The sequence below is a fragment of the Symphalangus syndactylus genome, chromosome 20 (assembly GCF_028878055.3).
Source record: "Symphalangus syndactylus isolate Jambi chromosome 20, NHGRI_mSymSyn1-v2.1_pri, whole genome shotgun sequence".
Lineage (NCBI taxonomy): Eukaryota > Metazoa > Chordata > Mammalia > Primates > Hylobatidae > Symphalangus > Symphalangus syndactylus.
Window position 1 is genome coordinate 52,319,816 of NC_072442.2, and position 19,439 is coordinate 52,339,254.

The window sequence follows — 19,439 nt, forward strand, 5'->3', positions numbered from 1 at the left end:
CTAAGGGAAGGGACCATGACTTGTATTCATGTTTATATCCCTAAAACTCAGCCCTCTGTTTGGCACATAGTGTGTGCTTAGTCCAGATCACTTAAATGTACAATGATTTCATTCTCTCAGAGCCCCGCTCTGGTGGTGTGGGTCCTGGGGACCCCTCCAGATGCCTTTCTCCAGCCATGGCTGTGCAGGCACCGAGAAGCCTCAGGCTGGTTCCAGCTCACAGCCCCTCGCCTCAGGCCCACACTGCTCCTCCTGCTGTCTGCCTCAGGACTTGCCATTGCCCTGGGGTCCCCAAGCGGGCTCAACTCTGAAAGATTAGAGAGCTAACAGCCTATGGAGATAAATACTTCCTTCTTTATCTTCCTGGGAAGATGGACAGTTGTAAGATGATTTTCTTACAACTTTCAGACAGTCCTGTGGGATCACACAGCCAGTGCCCATAAGTAAGACCACATCAGTAGAGCATCCCTGCTTCCCTGCCTTCTCCATCTGTCAGTGGCTTCTGCTCCTGGGGTCACAGTCCCCAGTAAAGTACATACTAAGCCTTCTTCCTAGGGGAGCTGAGACTTGAATACATTCAGAGCCCTTTAAGAAGTTCTCTCACAGACTTATTTTTGTTTTCAAAATTCAATTCCTCTAAATATATTTCTGTTCCTCTTTCGTCTGAGCCTCATTCTTTTTGACTGAGAAGTCAGAAGCAAAATTAAAGTTTAGTGACTAGGTCTTTTTGTCCTGTTATACGTTGACATTCCTTACCGTGGGTGTATCTGTGCTTTCTTTGCTCTTACTCTGAACATGCCCAAAAAAACTCTTGTGTTATCTTTAGCATATTTCATAAGCCACAATTCAGGAAGTTAGAGAAATTGCTCCCTGGTGCAGAGCAACAGAACTGCCGACCTCTTTCCACTCCAATTGCGGTGAAAGTGATATCTCTCTGCCTGAGCTGACGTTGGCCTTTAGGCTTCTCTAATTATTTCCTTAGGTTATATTTCTAGAAACACAGGGTCAAAGGGCACAGATATTCACATATAGGCAAGTTACCTTCTTGAAATGTAGCAATTTAAACTCATACCAGCAGTACATAACAGTGCCCCTTTCTCTGTGTCTTTCTCCAACACAGACATCTTGCTTTAATTTTGCATTTATTTGATTCTTTCTGAGAAGCAGAAAGAATATATGTTGGCAGTTTGCATTTCTTCTTTTCTAAATTGCCTGTTTTCTTTTTTTCTTTCTTTTTTTCTGAGATGAAGTCTCGCTCTTGTTGCCCAGGCTGGAGTGCAGTGGCTCAGTCTCGGCTCACTGCAGCCTCCACCTCCCGGGTTGAGGCTATTCTCCTGCCTCAGCCTCCCGAGTAGCTGGGATTACAGGTGCCTGCCACCACGCTCAGCTAATTTTTGTATTTTTAGTAGAGACGGTGTTTCTCCGTGTTGGCCAGGCTGGTCTCGAACTCCTGACCTCGTGATCCACCTGCCTCGGCCTCCCAAAGTGCTGGGATTACAGGCGTGAGCCACTGCGTCCAGCCTATTACTATTATTCTTTCTCTTTTCTTTCTTTTTTTTGAAACGGAGTTTCGCTCTTGTTGCCCAGGCTGGAGTGCAATGGCGTGACCTTGGCTCCCCGCAACCTCCACCTCCTAGGTTCAAGCAATCCTCCTGCCTCAGCCTCCCGAGTAGCTGGGATTACAGGCACGTGCCACTGTGCCCGGCTAATTTTGTATTTTTAGTAGAGACGGAGTTTCTCCATGTTGGTCAGGCTGGCCTCAAACTCCTGACCTCAGGTGATCTGCCCGCCTCGGCCACCCAAAGTGCTGGGATTATAGGCGTGAGCCACCACACCTAGCTAAAAATTCTTTAATAGATCTCTTTAATGTTTTAAGCAGTCCTCAGATCTCCTCTGTGAACCATCTTGAAAGTTTTGCCTTTTATTCTCAGTTCTCTTTTGCTGGCTTCTTATCAGGAAACACCACCTGACTGATTTGAGATGTAAAGTGATGGAGTGCAAAGACCACAGGTCTCCATATTCAAAGGTCTAGGTGCAAGGTACAACCTTACCAGATATTTCAGAGCTTGTCTTTTATCATTTCTGAGCTGAGAAGTTCAGGTGAGATAAACTGGATGGGCTGGAATTCTGATTTGAGATGTAAAGTGATGGAGTGCAAAGACCACAGGTCTCTGTATTCGAAGGTTTAGGTGCAAGGTACAACCTTACCAGATATTTCACAGCTTGCCTTTTATCATTTCTGAGCTGAGAGGGCCAGGTGAGATAAACCCTATGGACTGGAATTCTGAAAGGAGAGCAGTATGTCAACAAAGGAGGATTCAGCAACTGCCTGATGCAATCTCTAGTTATCTTCGTCCTGCACCAGCAGTATATGATGCTATCTCATCCAGCTCCATTCTTCAGATTTGTCATCTCTCCTTTACTTGGATAAAACCTGGCTGGAAACTTGGCTTCAGTCCTCCATATCCATCTGTTTTAGGCAGACTTAACTCAGCTTTACATCTTTGCAAACTTACCCACGCACATCAGCATCCGAGAAATTTCCATACTCTTTGATTAAAATTGCAATAAAAGTCACAAAGGACCTTGCTTAAAATGAAAGGAAGTTTCTAGGAACTTTAAGCTCAGTAACTTTATGACCATTCCCTGTAGAGCTGCAAAGATCTGGATTTGAAAAGTCATAAGTAGCAAGGGAATTGTGCCAGAATACCTGTCTTTTGCTGGAGCAAATCCATTGCCTGGTTCATGCCTACGTCACATAGGGAGGGCAATGCCAGACTTTTCTTTTTTTTTTTAAGACAGAGTTTCACTCTTGTTGTCCAGGCTGGAGTGCAGTGGCACGATCTTGGCTCACTGCAACCTCCACCTCCTGGGATAAAGCGATTCTCCTGCCTCACCCTCCCAAGTAGCTGGGATTACAGGCGCCCACCACCAAGCCCAGCTAATTTTGTATTTTTAGTAGAGACGGGGTTTCTCCATGTTGGTCAGGCTGGTCTCAAACTCTCGACCTCAGGTGATCCGCCCACCTTGGCCTCCCAAAGTGCTGGGATTACAGGCGTGAGCTACAGCACCCGGCCTTCTTTTTTTTTCTCTTTTTTTCTTTTCTGAGATGGAGTCTCGCTCTGTTGCCCAGTCTGGAACGCAGTTGCTCACTGCAACCTCCGCCTCTTGGGTTCAAGTGATTCTCCTGCCTCAGCCTCCCGAGTAGCTGGGACTACAGGCATGCACCACCACACCCGGCTAATTATTGTATTTTTACTAGAGATGGGGTTTCAACACGTTGGCCAGGCTGGCCTCGAGCTCTTGACCTCAAGTGATCCACCTGCCTGGGATTACAGGAGTGATCTGTCCCCTCCCCTCCCCTTATCTCCCCTTCCCTCCCCTCCTCTTCCCTTCTCTCTCTTTTGAGACAGGGTCTCATTCTGTTGCCCAGGCTGCAGATGCAGTGGCGTGGTTATGATTCACTGCAGTCTTGATCTCCCAGGCTCAAGTGATCCTTATGCCTCAGCCTCCCAAGTAGTTAGGACTACAGGTGCATGCCACTGACCTGGCTAATTTTTTAAATTTATTTTTTGTAGAGATGTAGCTCAGGATGGTCTTGAAGCCCTGGCCCAAGCAATTCTCCCTCCTTGGCCTCCCAAAGTCCTAGGATTACAGGCATGAGCTACCGCGCCCAGTCCAGACTTTTTTGTTGTTGTTGTTGCTGTTTCTCACCCAGGTTGGAGTACAGTGGTGCGATCACAGCTCGCTGGAGCCTTAACCTCTGGGGCTCTGGCAATCCTCCTGCCTCAGCCTCCCGAGTAGCTGGGACCACACGCATGCCACCACTCTCAGCTAATTTTTTTTTTAATTTGTAAGGACAGGGTCTCACTATGTTGCCCAGGCTGGTCTTGAACTCCTGTGCTCAAGTGATCCTCCCACTTTGGCCTCCCAGAGTGCTGAGATTACAGGTGTGAGCCACCACACGTAGCCCCCAGATATTCTTTAAGTGTAAAGCTTGACTACTCTTTGAGGCTTGACTTCTGCTTTCAAATTGATTTTGAATTACATACAAGTAATTTCCAAGGAGGAGAGTCAGTTAACAAGATAAAATTGTGGTCTTTACCATATGTGCATTCTTTTATATTCTCAGCCCCGTTAGTGCTTGTATAAGTCCACGTGTACTAAGTAAATCTCTTTTAGCCAGTTCTTTCCAACTGTGGAAAGAAGCAAATTATATGGGGCTGGGCGTGGTGGCTCACGCCTGTAATCCCAGCACTTTGGAGGCTGAGGCGAGACCAGCCTGGCCAACATGGTGAAACCCCGTCTCTACAAAAGTACAAAAATTAGCCGGGCATGATGGCGGGTGCCTGTAATCCCAGCTACTCGGGAGGCTGAAGCAGAAGAATCACTTGAGCCTGGGAAGCGGAGGTAGCAGTGAGCTGAGATCGTGCCACTGTACTCCAGCCTGGGCAAGAAAGTGAGACTCAATCTCAAAAAAAAAAAAAGAAAGGAAAAAGAAAATAGGGCTGAGGCAGGAGGATCGCTTGATACCAGGAGTTTAAGACCAGCCTGGGCAACATAGCAAGACCCATGGCTATAAAATTAAAAAAGGATTAAAAAGTACATAATATTAAAACACCTTAGATTTTTCAAAGTAATGGAGCTCTTTTTTTTTTTTTTAATTTGAGATGGAACCTTGCTCTGTCACCCAGGCTGGAGTACAGTGACATGATCTCGGCTCACTGCAACGTCCACCTCCCAGGTTCAAGCGATTTTCCTGCCTCAGCCTCCTGAGTAGCTGGGATTACAGGCACACACCACCACACCCAGCTAATTTTTTGATTTTTAGTAGAGACATGCTTCACCGTGTTGGCCAGGCTGGTCTCAAATTCCTGATGTCAGGTGATCCACCCGCCTCAGCCTCCTAAAGTGCTGGGATTACAGGCATGAGCCAACGTGCCCGGCTGGAATGGAGCTCTTAATATAAATTGTACTTAATTAGTTTTTCGTTTCAGCCTATAAAATGTACAAATCTTTCTCTTTAAAAAAAAAAAAACCACTCCTTTGTTGCTGTACCCCTTGCAAGTTAACACACTTTCCATCTACTCTTCATAGCAGAGTTCTTATAAGAGAGATCCACACATGTACTTTTCATTTCACCATTGACCCAGAAGTTACATTTATGATTTTATCACAAAGAAATATTGAGAAAGGCATACAGAGTTATGGATAAGGATGCTCATTACAACCTTTTTACAATACTAAAAAATTAGAAACAACCTAAATAACTGATGATAGGGAGGCTTTAAAAAATTATGGCATCTATAAATGAGAATTTGGCTTTGCTGCAAATAGCAGATGACCCACAATAACTGTGGCAGGAGGAGGGGTGCTATCTGGGACCGTGTGATGGCTCACTCCCCAGAGTCCTTGCAGCTTGGTTTCCTCCTCTTTCATTACTCTGCTCTGTCTGGCTTCATACCTAAGATTACTTCACAGACCAAGAGGGCTTCTCCTGTTCTAGTTATCAGGAAGAGGGACCAGACAAAGAAAACTGGGGCAACTATCGTTCACCAACTGTCTCTTAAGGAAGCATCCAAAAACTGACTTACAACATGTTTATCTAGGGTAGAATTGTTACTCTATTAGAGAAGACAGAAACTATACTTGGACCCAGGCCTTGAGCTGATTAGGGTTGAACTTTAGGCAAAGAACAACTCAGATAGTTAGTCTAAAAGGAGTTTTTTCTACATTTATCTGTTTGAAATTTCCCAGCATCAAATTTTGTATTTTCCTGTATTGAGGGGAAGGGGCCCCATTAGGATATTTTGCCCTTTTGCCCAATGTATACACTTTTTAACCCTAATCTGTTTTATAAAATTGCAATCTTTCGGCCGGGCGCAATGGCTCACTCCTGTAATCCCAGCACTTTGGAAGGCCGAGGTGGGTGGATCACAAGGTCAGGAGATCGAGACCATCCTGGCTAACACGGTGAGACCCCGTCTCTACTAAAAATACAAAAACAAACTTAGCCAGGCATGGTGGCGGGCGCCTGTAGTCCCAGCTACTCAGGAGGCTGAGGCAGGAGAATGGCGTGAAGCCAGGAGGTGGAGGTTGCAGTGAGCCAAGATCGCGCCACTGCACTCCAGCCTGGGCGACAGAAGGAGACTCCGTCTCAAAAAAAAAAAATCTTTCAAACATCTTGCTTACATGCATCAGCCCCCAGTGGCTGGTATAATTGCCTTTGGTTCATCCAAATACAGAGTACTTCTGTCAAGCAACTAGTGCTTATTAAACCCCCTAACACACTTCCTTGCATAGGGTAGAAGCACAATTACTTATTGTTTATTTATTTTAAAAAATTGTTCATTGACTTGAGTTGTACCATGTACCACCTAAGAAATAGAAGAATAAGGCACAGGCCTAGTCTTACTTTAGCTAAAGAGACACACAAAACAACAGAAAATAATAGAATACTATTCAAATCAGGTATGAAGTGGGATAGTCTAAGCTATAGTTGGTAGAGGAGTTCAGTGAAGGTTTCTAAATATAAGAAGGTGTGTAGTAAAGAATTTGGCCTTGCCCAATGAGAGATCTGGTCTCTGGCTTTTGGGAAGTTATCTGTGTCATACCTGATACCAGTGTCTTTGCTCTGTGAGGGAAGCTCACTTGGAGAAAGGCTCACAGGAACAGGTGTTGCTCCATGCCTTTCTTTTAGTGGCTCCACCCCCTGATAGTGGGTGAGATCAATCATTTTCTTATGACACAGTCCTAGACTTAAGAGTTGGAAGGACTCTCAGGCGGTCATTAGGTGCATCCCAGAATTATTTTATCTTTACTGATGATGCAGCTCCTGCCAGGTCACATGGAAAGCAGGGGAGCTAGAATTCAGGTTCTGTGTCATCCTACCCCATGTTCTCTCTGCCACAGCACATTGCCTGCTCGTGACACTGGACTACTGTAATCATGGACAGTACTCTGTCCTTGAGTTTCTGGGGTGAAGCTGGCTATTAACCCTTGCCATGTCTCCCTTCCCTGAGCCTTGAATCCTGATTGCCCTGTGGTGTCCCCATGTCCCCCAGTACGGTTCTCCCCGCTGCCCTCTATAACCAAGCACCTGGCAGGTTATTGCTTTTCCATAAAGCTGGAAAACTCTTAGACAGTGAGAGGCAGGTGGCCAGACTGCTGCTGTCCTTTGAAGGTTTAGGGCCAAGATAGAGCAGCAATTGAAAGTAAATATCCATTGAAAACCTGCTGTGAGTAAGACATCGCCTCTATCTTATGCCTTTGCTCTATTCCAATGGAAACTACAGTTTCCAGGCTCCCATGTCCATTGGCTTCTGGAGGGGTTTGACCAGTAGATGGCAATGATGGATGACTAGGAGGTAGCAGAGGGAAGAACCAGGTATTTCCCCCATCCTCCACCCTAAGTGGCATGTCCATCAGCAGGTTGGTATTTTCCTTGACATCTAGCTAGTTCTCCTGACATCTAGTTCCCACCACTGCTCCCCTTCCATGGCTCTGGTGTCCCATCTTAGAGGCGGTGGTGCCCTTCTGCTGTTGCCAGTCTCTGTGTTGTTTCACTGTTCCCTGTTTAGCCTCTCAGCTCTTCCCATACAGTGGGTAAATAGGTCTCTATATTAAATTCCTTCTGAAATACCTGGTGGTCTCCATTTTCTTGGCTAGACCTTGACTGATGAATGGCTTATGTAACATCCGTCCATCAGGGGACTTATGACAGGTTGGAGAGTCAAGAATTAAATATATGTAGCCTGTAATCCCAGCACTTTGGGAGGCTGAGGCGGGCGGATCATCTGAGGTCAGGAGTTCTAGACCAGCCTGGCCAACATGGTGAAACCCTGTCTGTACTGAAAATACAAAAACTAGCCGGGCATGGTGGCGCATGCCTATAATCCCAGTTACTGACGGGCTGAGGCAGGAGAATCGCTTGAACCCAGGAGGCGGAGGTTGCAGTGAGCTGAGATCGTGCCACTGCACTCCAACCTAGGTGACAGAGCAAGACTCCGTCTCAAAAAAAAAAAAAATAGATATATATAAAATACTAGTAAAATAAAATGTAGAGATTCCATACATGTACTAAAAATCACTGAGTTATTAGCTGGGCTTGGTGGCTCACACCTGTAATCTCAGCTACTTGGGAGGCTGAGGTGGGAGGATCACTTGAGCCTGGAGGTCAAGGCTCCAGTGAGCTGTGATTGTACCACCGCATTCCAGCCTGGGTGACAGAGCAAGACTCTGTCTCAAAAAGATAAAATATCAGCCGGGTGTGGTGGCTCATGTCTGAAATCCCAGCACTTTGGGAGGCCAAGGTGGGTGGATCACGAGGTCAGGGGTTTGAGACCAGCCTGGCCAATATGGTGAAACCCTGTCTCTACTAAAATTACAAAATTAGCTGGGCATGGTGGCGCATGCCTGTAATCCCAGATACTTGGGAGGCTGAGGCAAGAGAATCACTTGAACCGGGGAGGCAGAGGTTGCAGTGAGCCAGGATGGTGCCATTGCACTCCAGCCTAGACAGCAAGAGCGAAACTGTGTTTCAAAAATAAATAAATAAAATATTCACGAGAAAAAATGAAAAATGAAGAGTGAGTAGATTAGACTAGTGATCTCCAAACATTTTTATCACACTCCCCTAATGGCAAGAAACAACATTTGAGCTTGCACCTCCATATTTATGTACTTATTTACTCAAATTGTGTACATGTTTAAACCCTGGTGGTATATGATGCCTTATAAAATAGCTACAAAATATAAATTTAAACAGAAAAACAGGTAAATAGAAGTCCTGGTGATTCATTGCTTTACCTCAATGAGTCATCTTACACATCTCCTGCAGTGCCTACCCCACTTTGAAATCATCAACCACTCATAGAAGTGGTCATCAAAGAGCTCTGCAAGGGACTGCAAGAAAGAAGGACTGGGGCCCGGGCGCAGTGGCTCACGCCTGTAATCCCAGCACTTTGGGAGACTGAGGCGGGCGGATCACAAGGTCAGGAGTTTGAGACCAGCCTGGCCAATATTGTGAAACCCCGTCTCTACTAAAAATACAAAAATTAGCTGAGCGTGGTGGCAGGTGTCTGTAGTCCCAGCTACTGGGGAGGCTGAGGCAGGAGAATCCCTTGAACCTCGGAGGCGGAGGTTGCAGTGAGCTGAGATCGCTCCACTGCACTCCAGCCTGGGCGACAGAGTGAGACTGCACCTCAAAAAAAAAAAAAGAAAGAAAGAAAGATTGGGGAGTTCTTTTTTTTTTTAAAGGAGGGTTTAAATTAGGCTAATGCAGCAATAACAGCCACAATTTTGATGTTTACACATTTCTTTACAGTTCTTGAAGTCTCACTCCGTTGCCCAGGCTGGAGTGCAGTGGCGCGGTCTCGGCTCACTGCAAGCCCCACCTCCCAGGTTCACATCACTCTCCTGCCTCAGCCTCCCAAGTAGCTGGGACTACAGGCGCCCGCCACCACGCCCGGCTAATTTTTTTTTGTATTTTCAGTAGAGACCGGGTTTCACCGTGTTAGACAGGATGGTCTTGATCTCCTGACCTCGTGATCCACCTGCCTCGGCTTCCCAAAGTGCTGGGTTTACAGGTGTGAGCCACCGTGCCCAGCCCTTTTTACAGTTCTTAAATACTTTCTGACCTCTGTTATCTCATTGACTCTTTCAAATAATGAGAAAGGAAGTGAATCAAAATAGGAGATAGATTGGGGAAAACTTGAACGTCTGACCAAGAGGAGTTTGGACTTGATCATAAAAGTAGTGATGCTTTATCAGATTTGTCACATCACAGAGCAGATATTTACAGTCCAAAGTCCCTCCCTAAATGATTGGCCTCGCCCACAATGACTGGGTGGAGCCACCGAAAGAAAGGCATGGAGCAACACTTGTTCCTGCATCGCCCCTCAAAAGAGCAGATCCCAGTTCTCTGAAGATAAATGGAAGGCAGCCATAAACTTCCCCCTCTTTGAGGTTTATCTTTCAGCACGTTAGAACCTCAGAACAACAGAGAATTAGTAGGCTTAGCCAACTATCCTCCTATCCTTTCTCTCCTGTGCTAAAGTTCCATATAATGTTACTGGTGTATTCCCTCTCCAAAATGATGCTTTGATACATTTATGTGGACCTCTCAGCCAGGAGTATGTATGTAGCTGTTGTCATTCCAAGACATTTTCTCTGTTCCAATTGTCTATTTCTTCTTCAGCTGCCTGAGCTCAGGGGCTTATGTTTTACACACTATATTCAGCTCCATTTCCAGGAAACAAAACTGGACTTTGTCCTGATCCCACTTTATCCCTTTCTCCTGATCCTGTCCCCCACCTGCTGAGCTGTCTGTCCTGCTCACTGCAAGAGCACTATGAGAACCAGGTAGAGTGGCCGACGGGATAGGGCTTTGAAAAGTACAAAGCTGCCCTCTGCAGAAAACACTCTAAAGCAGAGGTCCCCAACCCCCAGGCCGCAGACCAGTACAGGTCCGTGGCCTGTTAGGAACCAGGCAGCACAGCAGGAGGTGAGTGACGGGCAAGCAAGCATTACTGCCTGAGCTCTGCCTCCTGTCAGATCAGCGGCGGAATTAGATTCTCATAGGACTGCAAACCTTATTTTGAACTCCATGTGCGAGGGATCTAGGTTGTACGCCCCTATGAGGATCTAATGACCCCCACCCCTGTCCATGGAAAAACTGTCCTCCATGAAACTGGTCCCTGGTGCCAAAAAGGTTGGGGACCACTGCCATAAGCGGTTGGCAGATGAACCAGCTGAAGCAAAGGAAACAATTACATTATTTATTGCTGAGGCTCATGTTGTTTTCGTGCTGAAGAACCTCCAGTGACTCTCCTTTGCCCAAAGTCCAAAAGGGGGCCAGTTAATGACCTTTGTCCGTAGGGAGGCGATAACAGCCTGCCTGGTAGGGAGCAGAGCCCATGTCCTCTCAGTAGCATTATGGGTGTTGCTGTAGGACCTGACCCAAAGAGAGATAGGTATCAGTTTATAAGATTATGAATAATATTTTCAAAAAAGGAGGACAAGGTAAGGCCTTAGGCTCATATCAGGTGACACCACAGATCAAAGCACAAAAAAGAGACAGGAAGGATGTCAGCAGGTTGGAGAAGGAGATAGGCCTGTGGTGTGGCCAGGTGGAGACACAGATAAGTTGCCATTTATTCTGGTAAAGACCTTTGTACCTGACATGCAGCAAGTCCCAGTCCTGATGGAGGGGGGATGTAGCCAGCTCCCTAGTGCTAAAGCATTTTGGCTTTGCAGGCAAAAACCTGCATTCAAAATCTAACTATAACAGCCTTGCAAACAAGCTACTTAACTTCATCGGTAAAGGCTCTGTCAAAGGCCAGGCTCTGTGGCTCACGCCTATAATCCCAGCACTTTGGGAGGCTGAGGCGGGCAGATCACCTGAGGTCAGGAGTTCAAGACCAGCCTGGCCAACTTGGTGAAACCCTGTCTCTACTAAAAATACAAAAATTAGCTGGGTGTGGTGGTGGGTGCCTGTAATCCCAGCTACTTGGGAGGCTGAGCAGGAGAACCATTCGAACCCAGGAGACGGAGGTTACAGTGAGCTGAGATCATGCCATTACATTCCAGCCTGGGCAACAGAGCAAGACTCTGTCTCGGGAAAATAAATAAATAAATAAATACAAAAATTAGCTGGGTGTGGTGGCACGTGCCTGTAATCCCAGCTACTCAGGAGACCGAGGTGGGAGAATTGCTTGAACCCAGGAGGTGGAGGTTGCAGTGAGCTGAGATTGTGCCACTGTACTCCAGCCTAGGCGACAGAGCAGTGATTCCAGCACTTTGGGAGGCCAAGGTTGGGCCAATCACCTGAGGTCAGGAGTTTGAGACCAGGCTGGCCAACATGGCAAAACCCCATCTCTACTAAAAATACAAAAATTAGCCAGGCATGGTGGTGGGTGACTGTAATCCCAGCTACTCAGGAGGCTGAGGCAGGAACCCAGGAGGCAAAGGTTGTAGTGAGCTGAGATCTCACCATTGCACTCCAGCCTGGGTGACAGAGGGAGACTCCATCACAAAAAAAAAAAAAAAAAAAAAAACAAACCTCTGTCAAAAGATGTTCATGAGGTTAATGAAGTAACATATCTTTGTACTTTTTATTAAAGTACTATTACTAATATTCTCATAAAGTGCATATCATCATGCCTCGTGCTCAAGTTCATTTTTAACACATTTGTCTCCCCAACTTTTGGACAGAGCCTTGTCTCATTGATGTTGTTTCTTACCCTCAGCAACAAGCATAAAGCTCCAAAAGTGTGTTGTGTGGAACTGTGCATTAATTTCTAGTTGTTTCATGTTTGTAAATCTCACCTTAACAGAAATCTGCTGAAGCTTAAGGGCAGGGACCCCTTACCCCCAATGTAATTATCATAAAACTGGGCATGCACCTACTGGAGCTTAGGGAGAAGGTTGTGCCTGATTAGAAAAGGTGTTCAAGTTGTGCTTCTCCCTTGTAGGGATTTCCCAGATGACCCAGGCGTGCAGTGGGACACAGAGCACGTGGCCAGAGTCCTCCTCCAGCACATAGAAGTGAATGGCATCAATCTGGTAAGGGGGCAGCTCCCTGAATGGAAAGCCTGAGGTCTTGGTCCCATTCACACCAGGTAGTTTCTATAATTTTTCCTGTGGCCACCCTCCCACTTCCAGTCCTTCTCCAGGGCCACTCTCTAAGGAGGCCAGAACTTCCAATGCTCACTGTTAAACCTACTGAAGAACAAACACACCTTTTGATCTCTTTACGATCTTGTGTGAGACTGAATAACTAAATTATCAGTGCTCAGATAGAGGCAGAAGTTTTTTCTAAACTGCGTCCTCCTTAACACCCTCAAGCCCCCACCTTTGTCCTGCCATCTAAAAATTCAGGTCCCCCAGAGCCTGCCCAATGATTCTCATTTATACAGAACTTCACCTCACCTTTTACCAAGCATTTTCACAGAGTATCATTTTAACTTTAAAAGTAAAATTTGTGGCTGGGTGTGGTGGCTTATGCCTGTAATCCCAGCACATCGGGAGGCCGAGTTGGGGATCACCTGAAGTCAGGAGTTCCAGACCAGCCTGGCCAGCATGGTGAAACCCCATCTCTATTAAAAATACAAAAATTAGCCGGGTGTGTTGGCATGTGCCTGTATCCCAGCTACTTGGGAGGCTGAGGCTCGAGAATCACTTGAACTTGGGAGGCAGAGGTTGCAATACGCAAAAATCATGTTACTGCACTCCAGCCTGGGCGGCAGAGCGAGACTCTGTCTCAGAAAAAAAAAAAAAAAAAAGTAAAATTCTCAGTTTACATTGAAGAAACTGAGGTTTTGCAGAGGCCAAGCAGCTTGGCCAAGGTAAGCAAGTGGTGGTGAAGCCAGGATTTTTAAGCGTTGATTTCTTCATTCCAAAAAAACATGAGAATGCATTCATACCCACTAAGGAAGAAAATTTTGGATGCAATTAGAGCAATAGCAGAGATTTGTATTTACTGCAAAGGTGGATAAGCCTAGCAACACCAGTCTCAGCTCTTCTAGGATCAGCAGGACTGCTTATCCCATAGTCAATTTTAAAGCTGCCAAGGAGGCTTACTGTCTACCACTCAAAAAATATATAATAATCCTTCATGAGATAATACCTAAAATTTCACATTTAAAGCCTCACCATTTGGCTTAAGTTTTGTTTAAGTTCTCATTAAAACATGAATCCTGCTGGCAGAGAAACATATTAGGCTTTTTTTTCTTTAATTTTTTTTTTAAGACACAGGTTCTCCCTCTGTTGCCCAAGCTGGAGTGCAGTGGCTGCCTCAGCCTCCCAAGTAGCTAGGACTATAGGCACATGCCATCATGTCCAGCTAATTTTTTTTTCTTTTTTTTTTCTGAGACAGAGTCTCCCTCCATCACCCAGGCTGGAGTGCAGTGGCGGGATCTTGGCTCACTGTAACCTCCGCCTCCTGGGTTCAAGTGATTCTCCTGCCTCAGCCTCCTGAGTAGCTGGGACTACAGACACGTGCCACCATGCTAGGCTAATTTTTGTATTTTTAGTAGAGATGGAGTTTCACCATGTTGGTCAGGCTGGTCTCAAACTCCTGACCTCGTGATCCGCCCGCCTCGGCCTCCCAAGTACTGGGATTACAGGCATGAGCTACCACACCCAGCCAATTTTTAATTTTTTTTTTTTTTTTTTTTTTTGAGACAGAGTCTCGCTTTGTTGCCCAGGCTGGAGTGCAGTGGTGCGATCTCCACTCATTGCAAGCTTCGCCTCCCGGGTTCACGCCATTCTCCTGCCTCAGCCTCCCGAGTAGCTGGGACTACAGGTGCCCACCACCACACCCAGCTAATTTTTTGTATTTTTAATAGAGACAGGGTTTCCCTATGTTAGCTAGGATGGTCTCCATCTCCTGACCTCATGATCCACCCACCTCGGCCTCCCAAAGTGCTGGGATTACAGACGTGAGTCACCACGCCTGGCCTAATTTTTTTTTTTTTTTTTAGAGACAGGATCTTGCTGTGTTGGCCAGGCTGGTCTCCATCTCCTGGGCTCAAGCTATCCTCCCTCATTGGCCTCCCAAAGCACTGGGATTACAGATGTGAGCCACTGCACCAGGCCCTGAGAGCAGATTTTCATTGAGATATTCATTGGACTGTTTTTGTTCTCTAATGACAGAAATACAACTGAAATTTAGTACACACAGGCCAAAACAGGCACCTAACTTGCTCACCCTGAGTCACCTAAAAGCTGAGCTACAGATGGGCCTCAGGTACCCTGACCCTACCAGGACTCATCTCCCTCTTGCTCTGCATGTTGGTTTTATTCCTTTACCTGGCTGGAAAAATGGTCACCAGCAGCTTGCAGGCCCCACACTCTCTGCTTACCCTTCCCAGAGGATCTGAGCATGAAAGCGGTAATGTTAGATCCATGGGCTTAGGAATAATGCCTAGCCATGCTGACTGGGGCTTGCCTTGGTTCTCTTACTCTTCCTCTTCAGCCCACACAGTTGGAAGTTCTCAGAGCCTCCACAGCCTCGATATGTAGACAGAGCTGAGGTTGGAGGTTGTCAGGGCCAGCCTGAAGTACTCCCTGGCACCTCATTTTCCATGCTAGTGCCTTCCCAGTCCCTAAATACTCTCTGTCCTCCCCTACTTCAGTGCATGAGAACAACTGGTCTTCCAAATTGCTCCTGCTGTAGGATACTCTCATCTTTTTTTTTCTTTTTTTTTTTTTCTGTGAGACGGAGTCTCGCTCTGTCACCAGGCTGGAGTGCAGTGGCACGATCTCAGCTCACTGCAACATCCAACTCCCTGGTTCAAGCATTTCTCCTGCCTCAGCCTTTCAAGTAGCTGGGACTACAGGTGCACACCACCACGCCCAGATAATTTTTGTATTTTTGTTAGAGATGGGGTTTCACCATGTTGGCCAGGATGGTCTCGATCTCCTGACCTCGTGGTCCGCCCGCCCCGGACTCCCAAAATGCTGGGATTACAGGCGTGAGCCACTGTACCTGGCCTACTCTCATCTTTTTAAACTTAGAATTCAAAGTCCTCTATAATCTGACCCTTACTGAAGTCCTGAACACTGGTGAACAACGTTGGTCTTTGCCGAGGGGCCAGATTTCTTTTTCAGACCATGTTGCAGCTAACCTTGACCCTGAGTATCTGAGGGAGGAGCTTTGGGGCACAGGCAGCTCTGTGTGCCATTCTTGCTTTCAGAAGAGTCTCCCATGTTTGGGTCCCAGAAAAGTGATCTGTGGTCCAGGCACCCCTTCAGACCTTCTTCTCCGAGAAGGGCTAACTTTGATGAGCCCTTTTTGATGCTCCGGCAGTATTTGCTGTGTGTACTACAACATATGTTGCTGTTTATTCTTAAAAGTGCAGACCATGTCTTGCAAACTAGACTAAGGCCTGTGAAGGCCAAGGCTGTGCCCGGTATCTTTATATCTCCAAGAACTAAAGCAGGCCCCTGGACAGTGCTCCTCCCCAAACTGCTGCAGCTGTTAACTGCCACCTCCCTGCCTGGAGGTCTTTCCTGTGGTGCTGAGCTGCTCACACTTACTCAAGTGAGTTGACTTTTATTGTCAAGAGAATCTTCAATTGATTTAATTGCTATAAACAAGGAAATCGTATAAAACAGCTCTTTACTAACAAATTTCTCTCTCTCTCTTTTTTTTTTTCCTGAGATGGAGTCTCGCTCTGTTACCTAGGCTGGAGTGCAGTGGCATGATCTCGGCTTACTGCAACCTCCGCCTCCCGGGTTCAAGTGATTCTCCTGACTCAGCCTCCTGAGTAGCTGGGACTACAGGTGCGTGCCACCACGCCCAGCTCATTTTTGTATTTTTTTTTCTTTTTTTGAGACAGAGTCTTGCTCTGTCGCCCAGGCTGGAGTGCAGTGGCATTGGCTCACTGCAAACTCCACCTCCTGGGTTCACGCCATTCTCCTGCCTCAGCCTCCCGAGTAGCTGGGACTACAGGTGCCCACCACCTCGCCCGGCTAATTTTTTGTATTTTTAGTAGAGACGGAGTTTCACTGTGTTAGCCAGGATGGTTTCGGTCTCCTGACCTCGTGATCCACCCGCCTCAGCCTCCCAAAGTGCTGGGATTACAGGCGTAAGCCACTGCGCCCAGCCTACTAACAAATTTCTTGTGACACACTTGCTATTAATAAGGAAACTCAAGTTGGCAGTACAGTTGGGAATAATTTCTCTGGCCTGCACTTAGTGCCATAGTAGACGTATAGGATCATGCTAACACCGTGGCCAGTGTAGCTATAACTGGCCATCATTCGAGCTGAGCATGGGTTTCCATTCAGCCCAGAAGTTTCAACTGCACACAAGAGATGATGAAGCAGCAACAAAGAAGCACAGACGGAGGTGTGGAACACAGACTAAGCCATGGGGAGAGAGTTTCTCACCTGGGCTGCACCAGGATGAGAGCATAAGCTCTCCATCATCATCCAAACCAAAGCTGGCTCTGCAGCCATCAATGCAGGAAACAGGGTTCTGTCTGGTCCCAGCTCTGTAGTACTGCAGGAACATCATAAAGACCATAAGGAATGGCAGACAGGACAGAGTTTTGAAAAGTACAAAGCTGGCTGGGTGCAATGGCTCACACCTATAATCCTAGCACTTTGGGAGGCTGAGGTAGGAGGATCACTTGAGGCCAGGAGTTTATGACCAGCCTGGGCAATATAGCGAGACTCTATCTCTATTTTTTAAAAAAGAAAATAAAATAAATGTTAAAAAGAAAAGTACAAAGCTACCATCCTTGGAAAGCAGCCTAGGGGGGTAGTAGTGTCTTCTCTGGGTGTCAAGCAGGCTAGGTCCTGGGCCTCAAACCCTGTACTTCAACTTTCATTCAATAAATATTTATTAAGTACCCAATATGGGACATTCACTATAGGTGGTGAACTGGGAATACAACAGTGAGCCAGAAGCACTTAGTCCCTGCTCCCATAGAGCAGGATGTGTCAGTACGGCACTATTGCGCATTTGAGACTGGATAATTTGTTGTCGGGGTTGGCCTTGTGCATTGAAGGATGTTTAGCTGCATCCCTGGCCACTACCCACTAGATGTCAGTAGCAATCCCCCTCCTCAGTTGTCACAATCAAAACGTCTCTAGGCCGCGTGCAGTGGCTCACACCTGTAATTCCAACACTTTGGGAGGCTCAGGCAGGGGGTGGGTTGCTTGAGACCAGCCTGGGCAACACAGTGAGACCCTGCCTCTACAAAAAAATTTAAAAATTAGCTAGGTGTGGTAGCATACACTTTTAGTCCCAGCTACTCAGGAGGCTGAGGCTGAGGGTGGGAGAATCACTTGAGCCTGGGAGGTTGAGGCTGCAGTGAGCATGATCACGTCACGTCACTGCACTGCACTCCAGCCTAGGTGACAGAATGAGACCCTGTCTCAAAAAAAAAAAAAAAAAAACTTCCAGAAGTTACCAAATGACCCTGGGGCAAAACTATCCTAGGTGAGAACCAGAGTCTTAGAAACAAGAGCAGCCCCACAGTTACCTATTTATTGGGGTCTGGGTAAGATTTTATTTGAACAAATACTTTTGCACTTTAGGAAAAAATAAAAGTGGGTGGAGTTTTGTAAAGAATGACAGGTGCCATCGTCATGTACAAATCTGCAAAGTTCAGAGAGCCGAATACAATTTAGCTTAGCCCTACTTGCAACAGAAAGGAAGAAACTACAAGGTACAGGATGAGAGAAAAAACAAAGACTGGAGAATTTCCAAAGTGATGGAGCTGAATTTCATGTGACCCCAAATCCACTAACTAAGGGACTGCCCTCCAGCACCCTTCTGATATCCATCCAGCCAGAGTGCTAGCCAGCTCCGTCTGATGGCAGCAGACTGGGAGTTGAGATACTCTAAGGTTTTCTGCTGTACAGTTTTCTTTTTTGTAGCAAGATGGGGTTCTTGTTCTTGTCGCCTAGGCTGGAAGGCAGTGGTGCTATCATAGCCCACTATAACATCAAACTCCTAGGCTCAAATGACCCTCCTACCTCAACCTCTTGAGTAGCTGGGGCTACAGGTGCACGCCAGCATGCCCAGCTAATTTTGTTGTTGTTTTTTGAGACACAGTCTCACTCTGTCACCAGGCTGAAGTACAGTGGCACGATCTCGGCTCACTTCAACCTCCACCTCCAGGGTTCAAGCAAATCTCCTGCCTCAGCCTCCCGAGTAGCTGGGACTACAGGCGCGCGCCACTGTGCCCAGCTAGTTTTTTTGTATTTTTAGTAGACACAGGGTTTCACCAACCTGGCCAGGCTGATCTTGAACTCCTGACCTCGAGATCCACCCAACTTAGCCTCCCAAAGTGCCGGGATAACAGACGTGAGCCACCGCGCCCAGCCTCGCTGTACAGTTTTTAAACACTATCTTCACCTCAACCCAGCAAGGAAAGTAGAGCTGGCATTACTTTTCCTGATCTTACACATGAGGAAACCAAGACATTCCATGTTGAAATAACTTCCAGTAGTAAAGTTTTCTGACTTGCCCAAGGTGCTGTAATTAACTAGAGTTAGAGATAAAAGTAGACTTTGATCTCCCCCAACCACCACCCCACCACCCACCTTGTTCTGCATGGAAGGGTGGGATCAGAACCAGGTATTTGAGTTATATGATTAGCTCTTTTTTTTTTTTTTTTTTTTTTTGAGATGGAGTTTCCCTCTTGTTGGCCAGGCTGGAGTGCAATGGCGCAATCTCGGCTCATTGCAACCCCTGCCTACTGGTTCAAGTGACTATCCTGCCTCAGCCTGCCAAGTAGCTGGGATTACAGGCATGCGCCACCAGGCCCAGCTAATTTTGTATTTTTAGTAGAGACAGGGTTTCTCCATATTGGTCAGGCTGGTCTGGAACTCCCAACCTCAGGTGATCTGCCTGCCTCTGCCTCCCAAAGTGCTGGGATTACAGGCATGAGCCACCGCACCCAACTGGCTTTTAAACTATA

General features: G+C 46.7%; 1 protein-coding gene across 5 annotated transcripts in view; it reads left to right on the forward strand.

Moving 5' to 3' along the window:
* The window catches only part of PIGL (phosphatidylinositol glycan anchor biosynthesis class L), a 127,215-nt gene that overhangs the window by 63,489 nt on the left and 44,287 nt on the right, over nt 1–19,439 (forward strand). For all 5 annotated transcript variants that reach the window (XM_063629397.1, XM_063629396.1, XM_055258866.2 and 2 more), the window contains one exon: nt 12,474–12,564. In XM_063629397.1, coding sequence (XP_063485467.1) covers nt 12,474–12,564 — 91 coding nt within the window. The remainder of the gene's footprint in view (nt 1–12,473; nt 12,565–19,439) is intronic.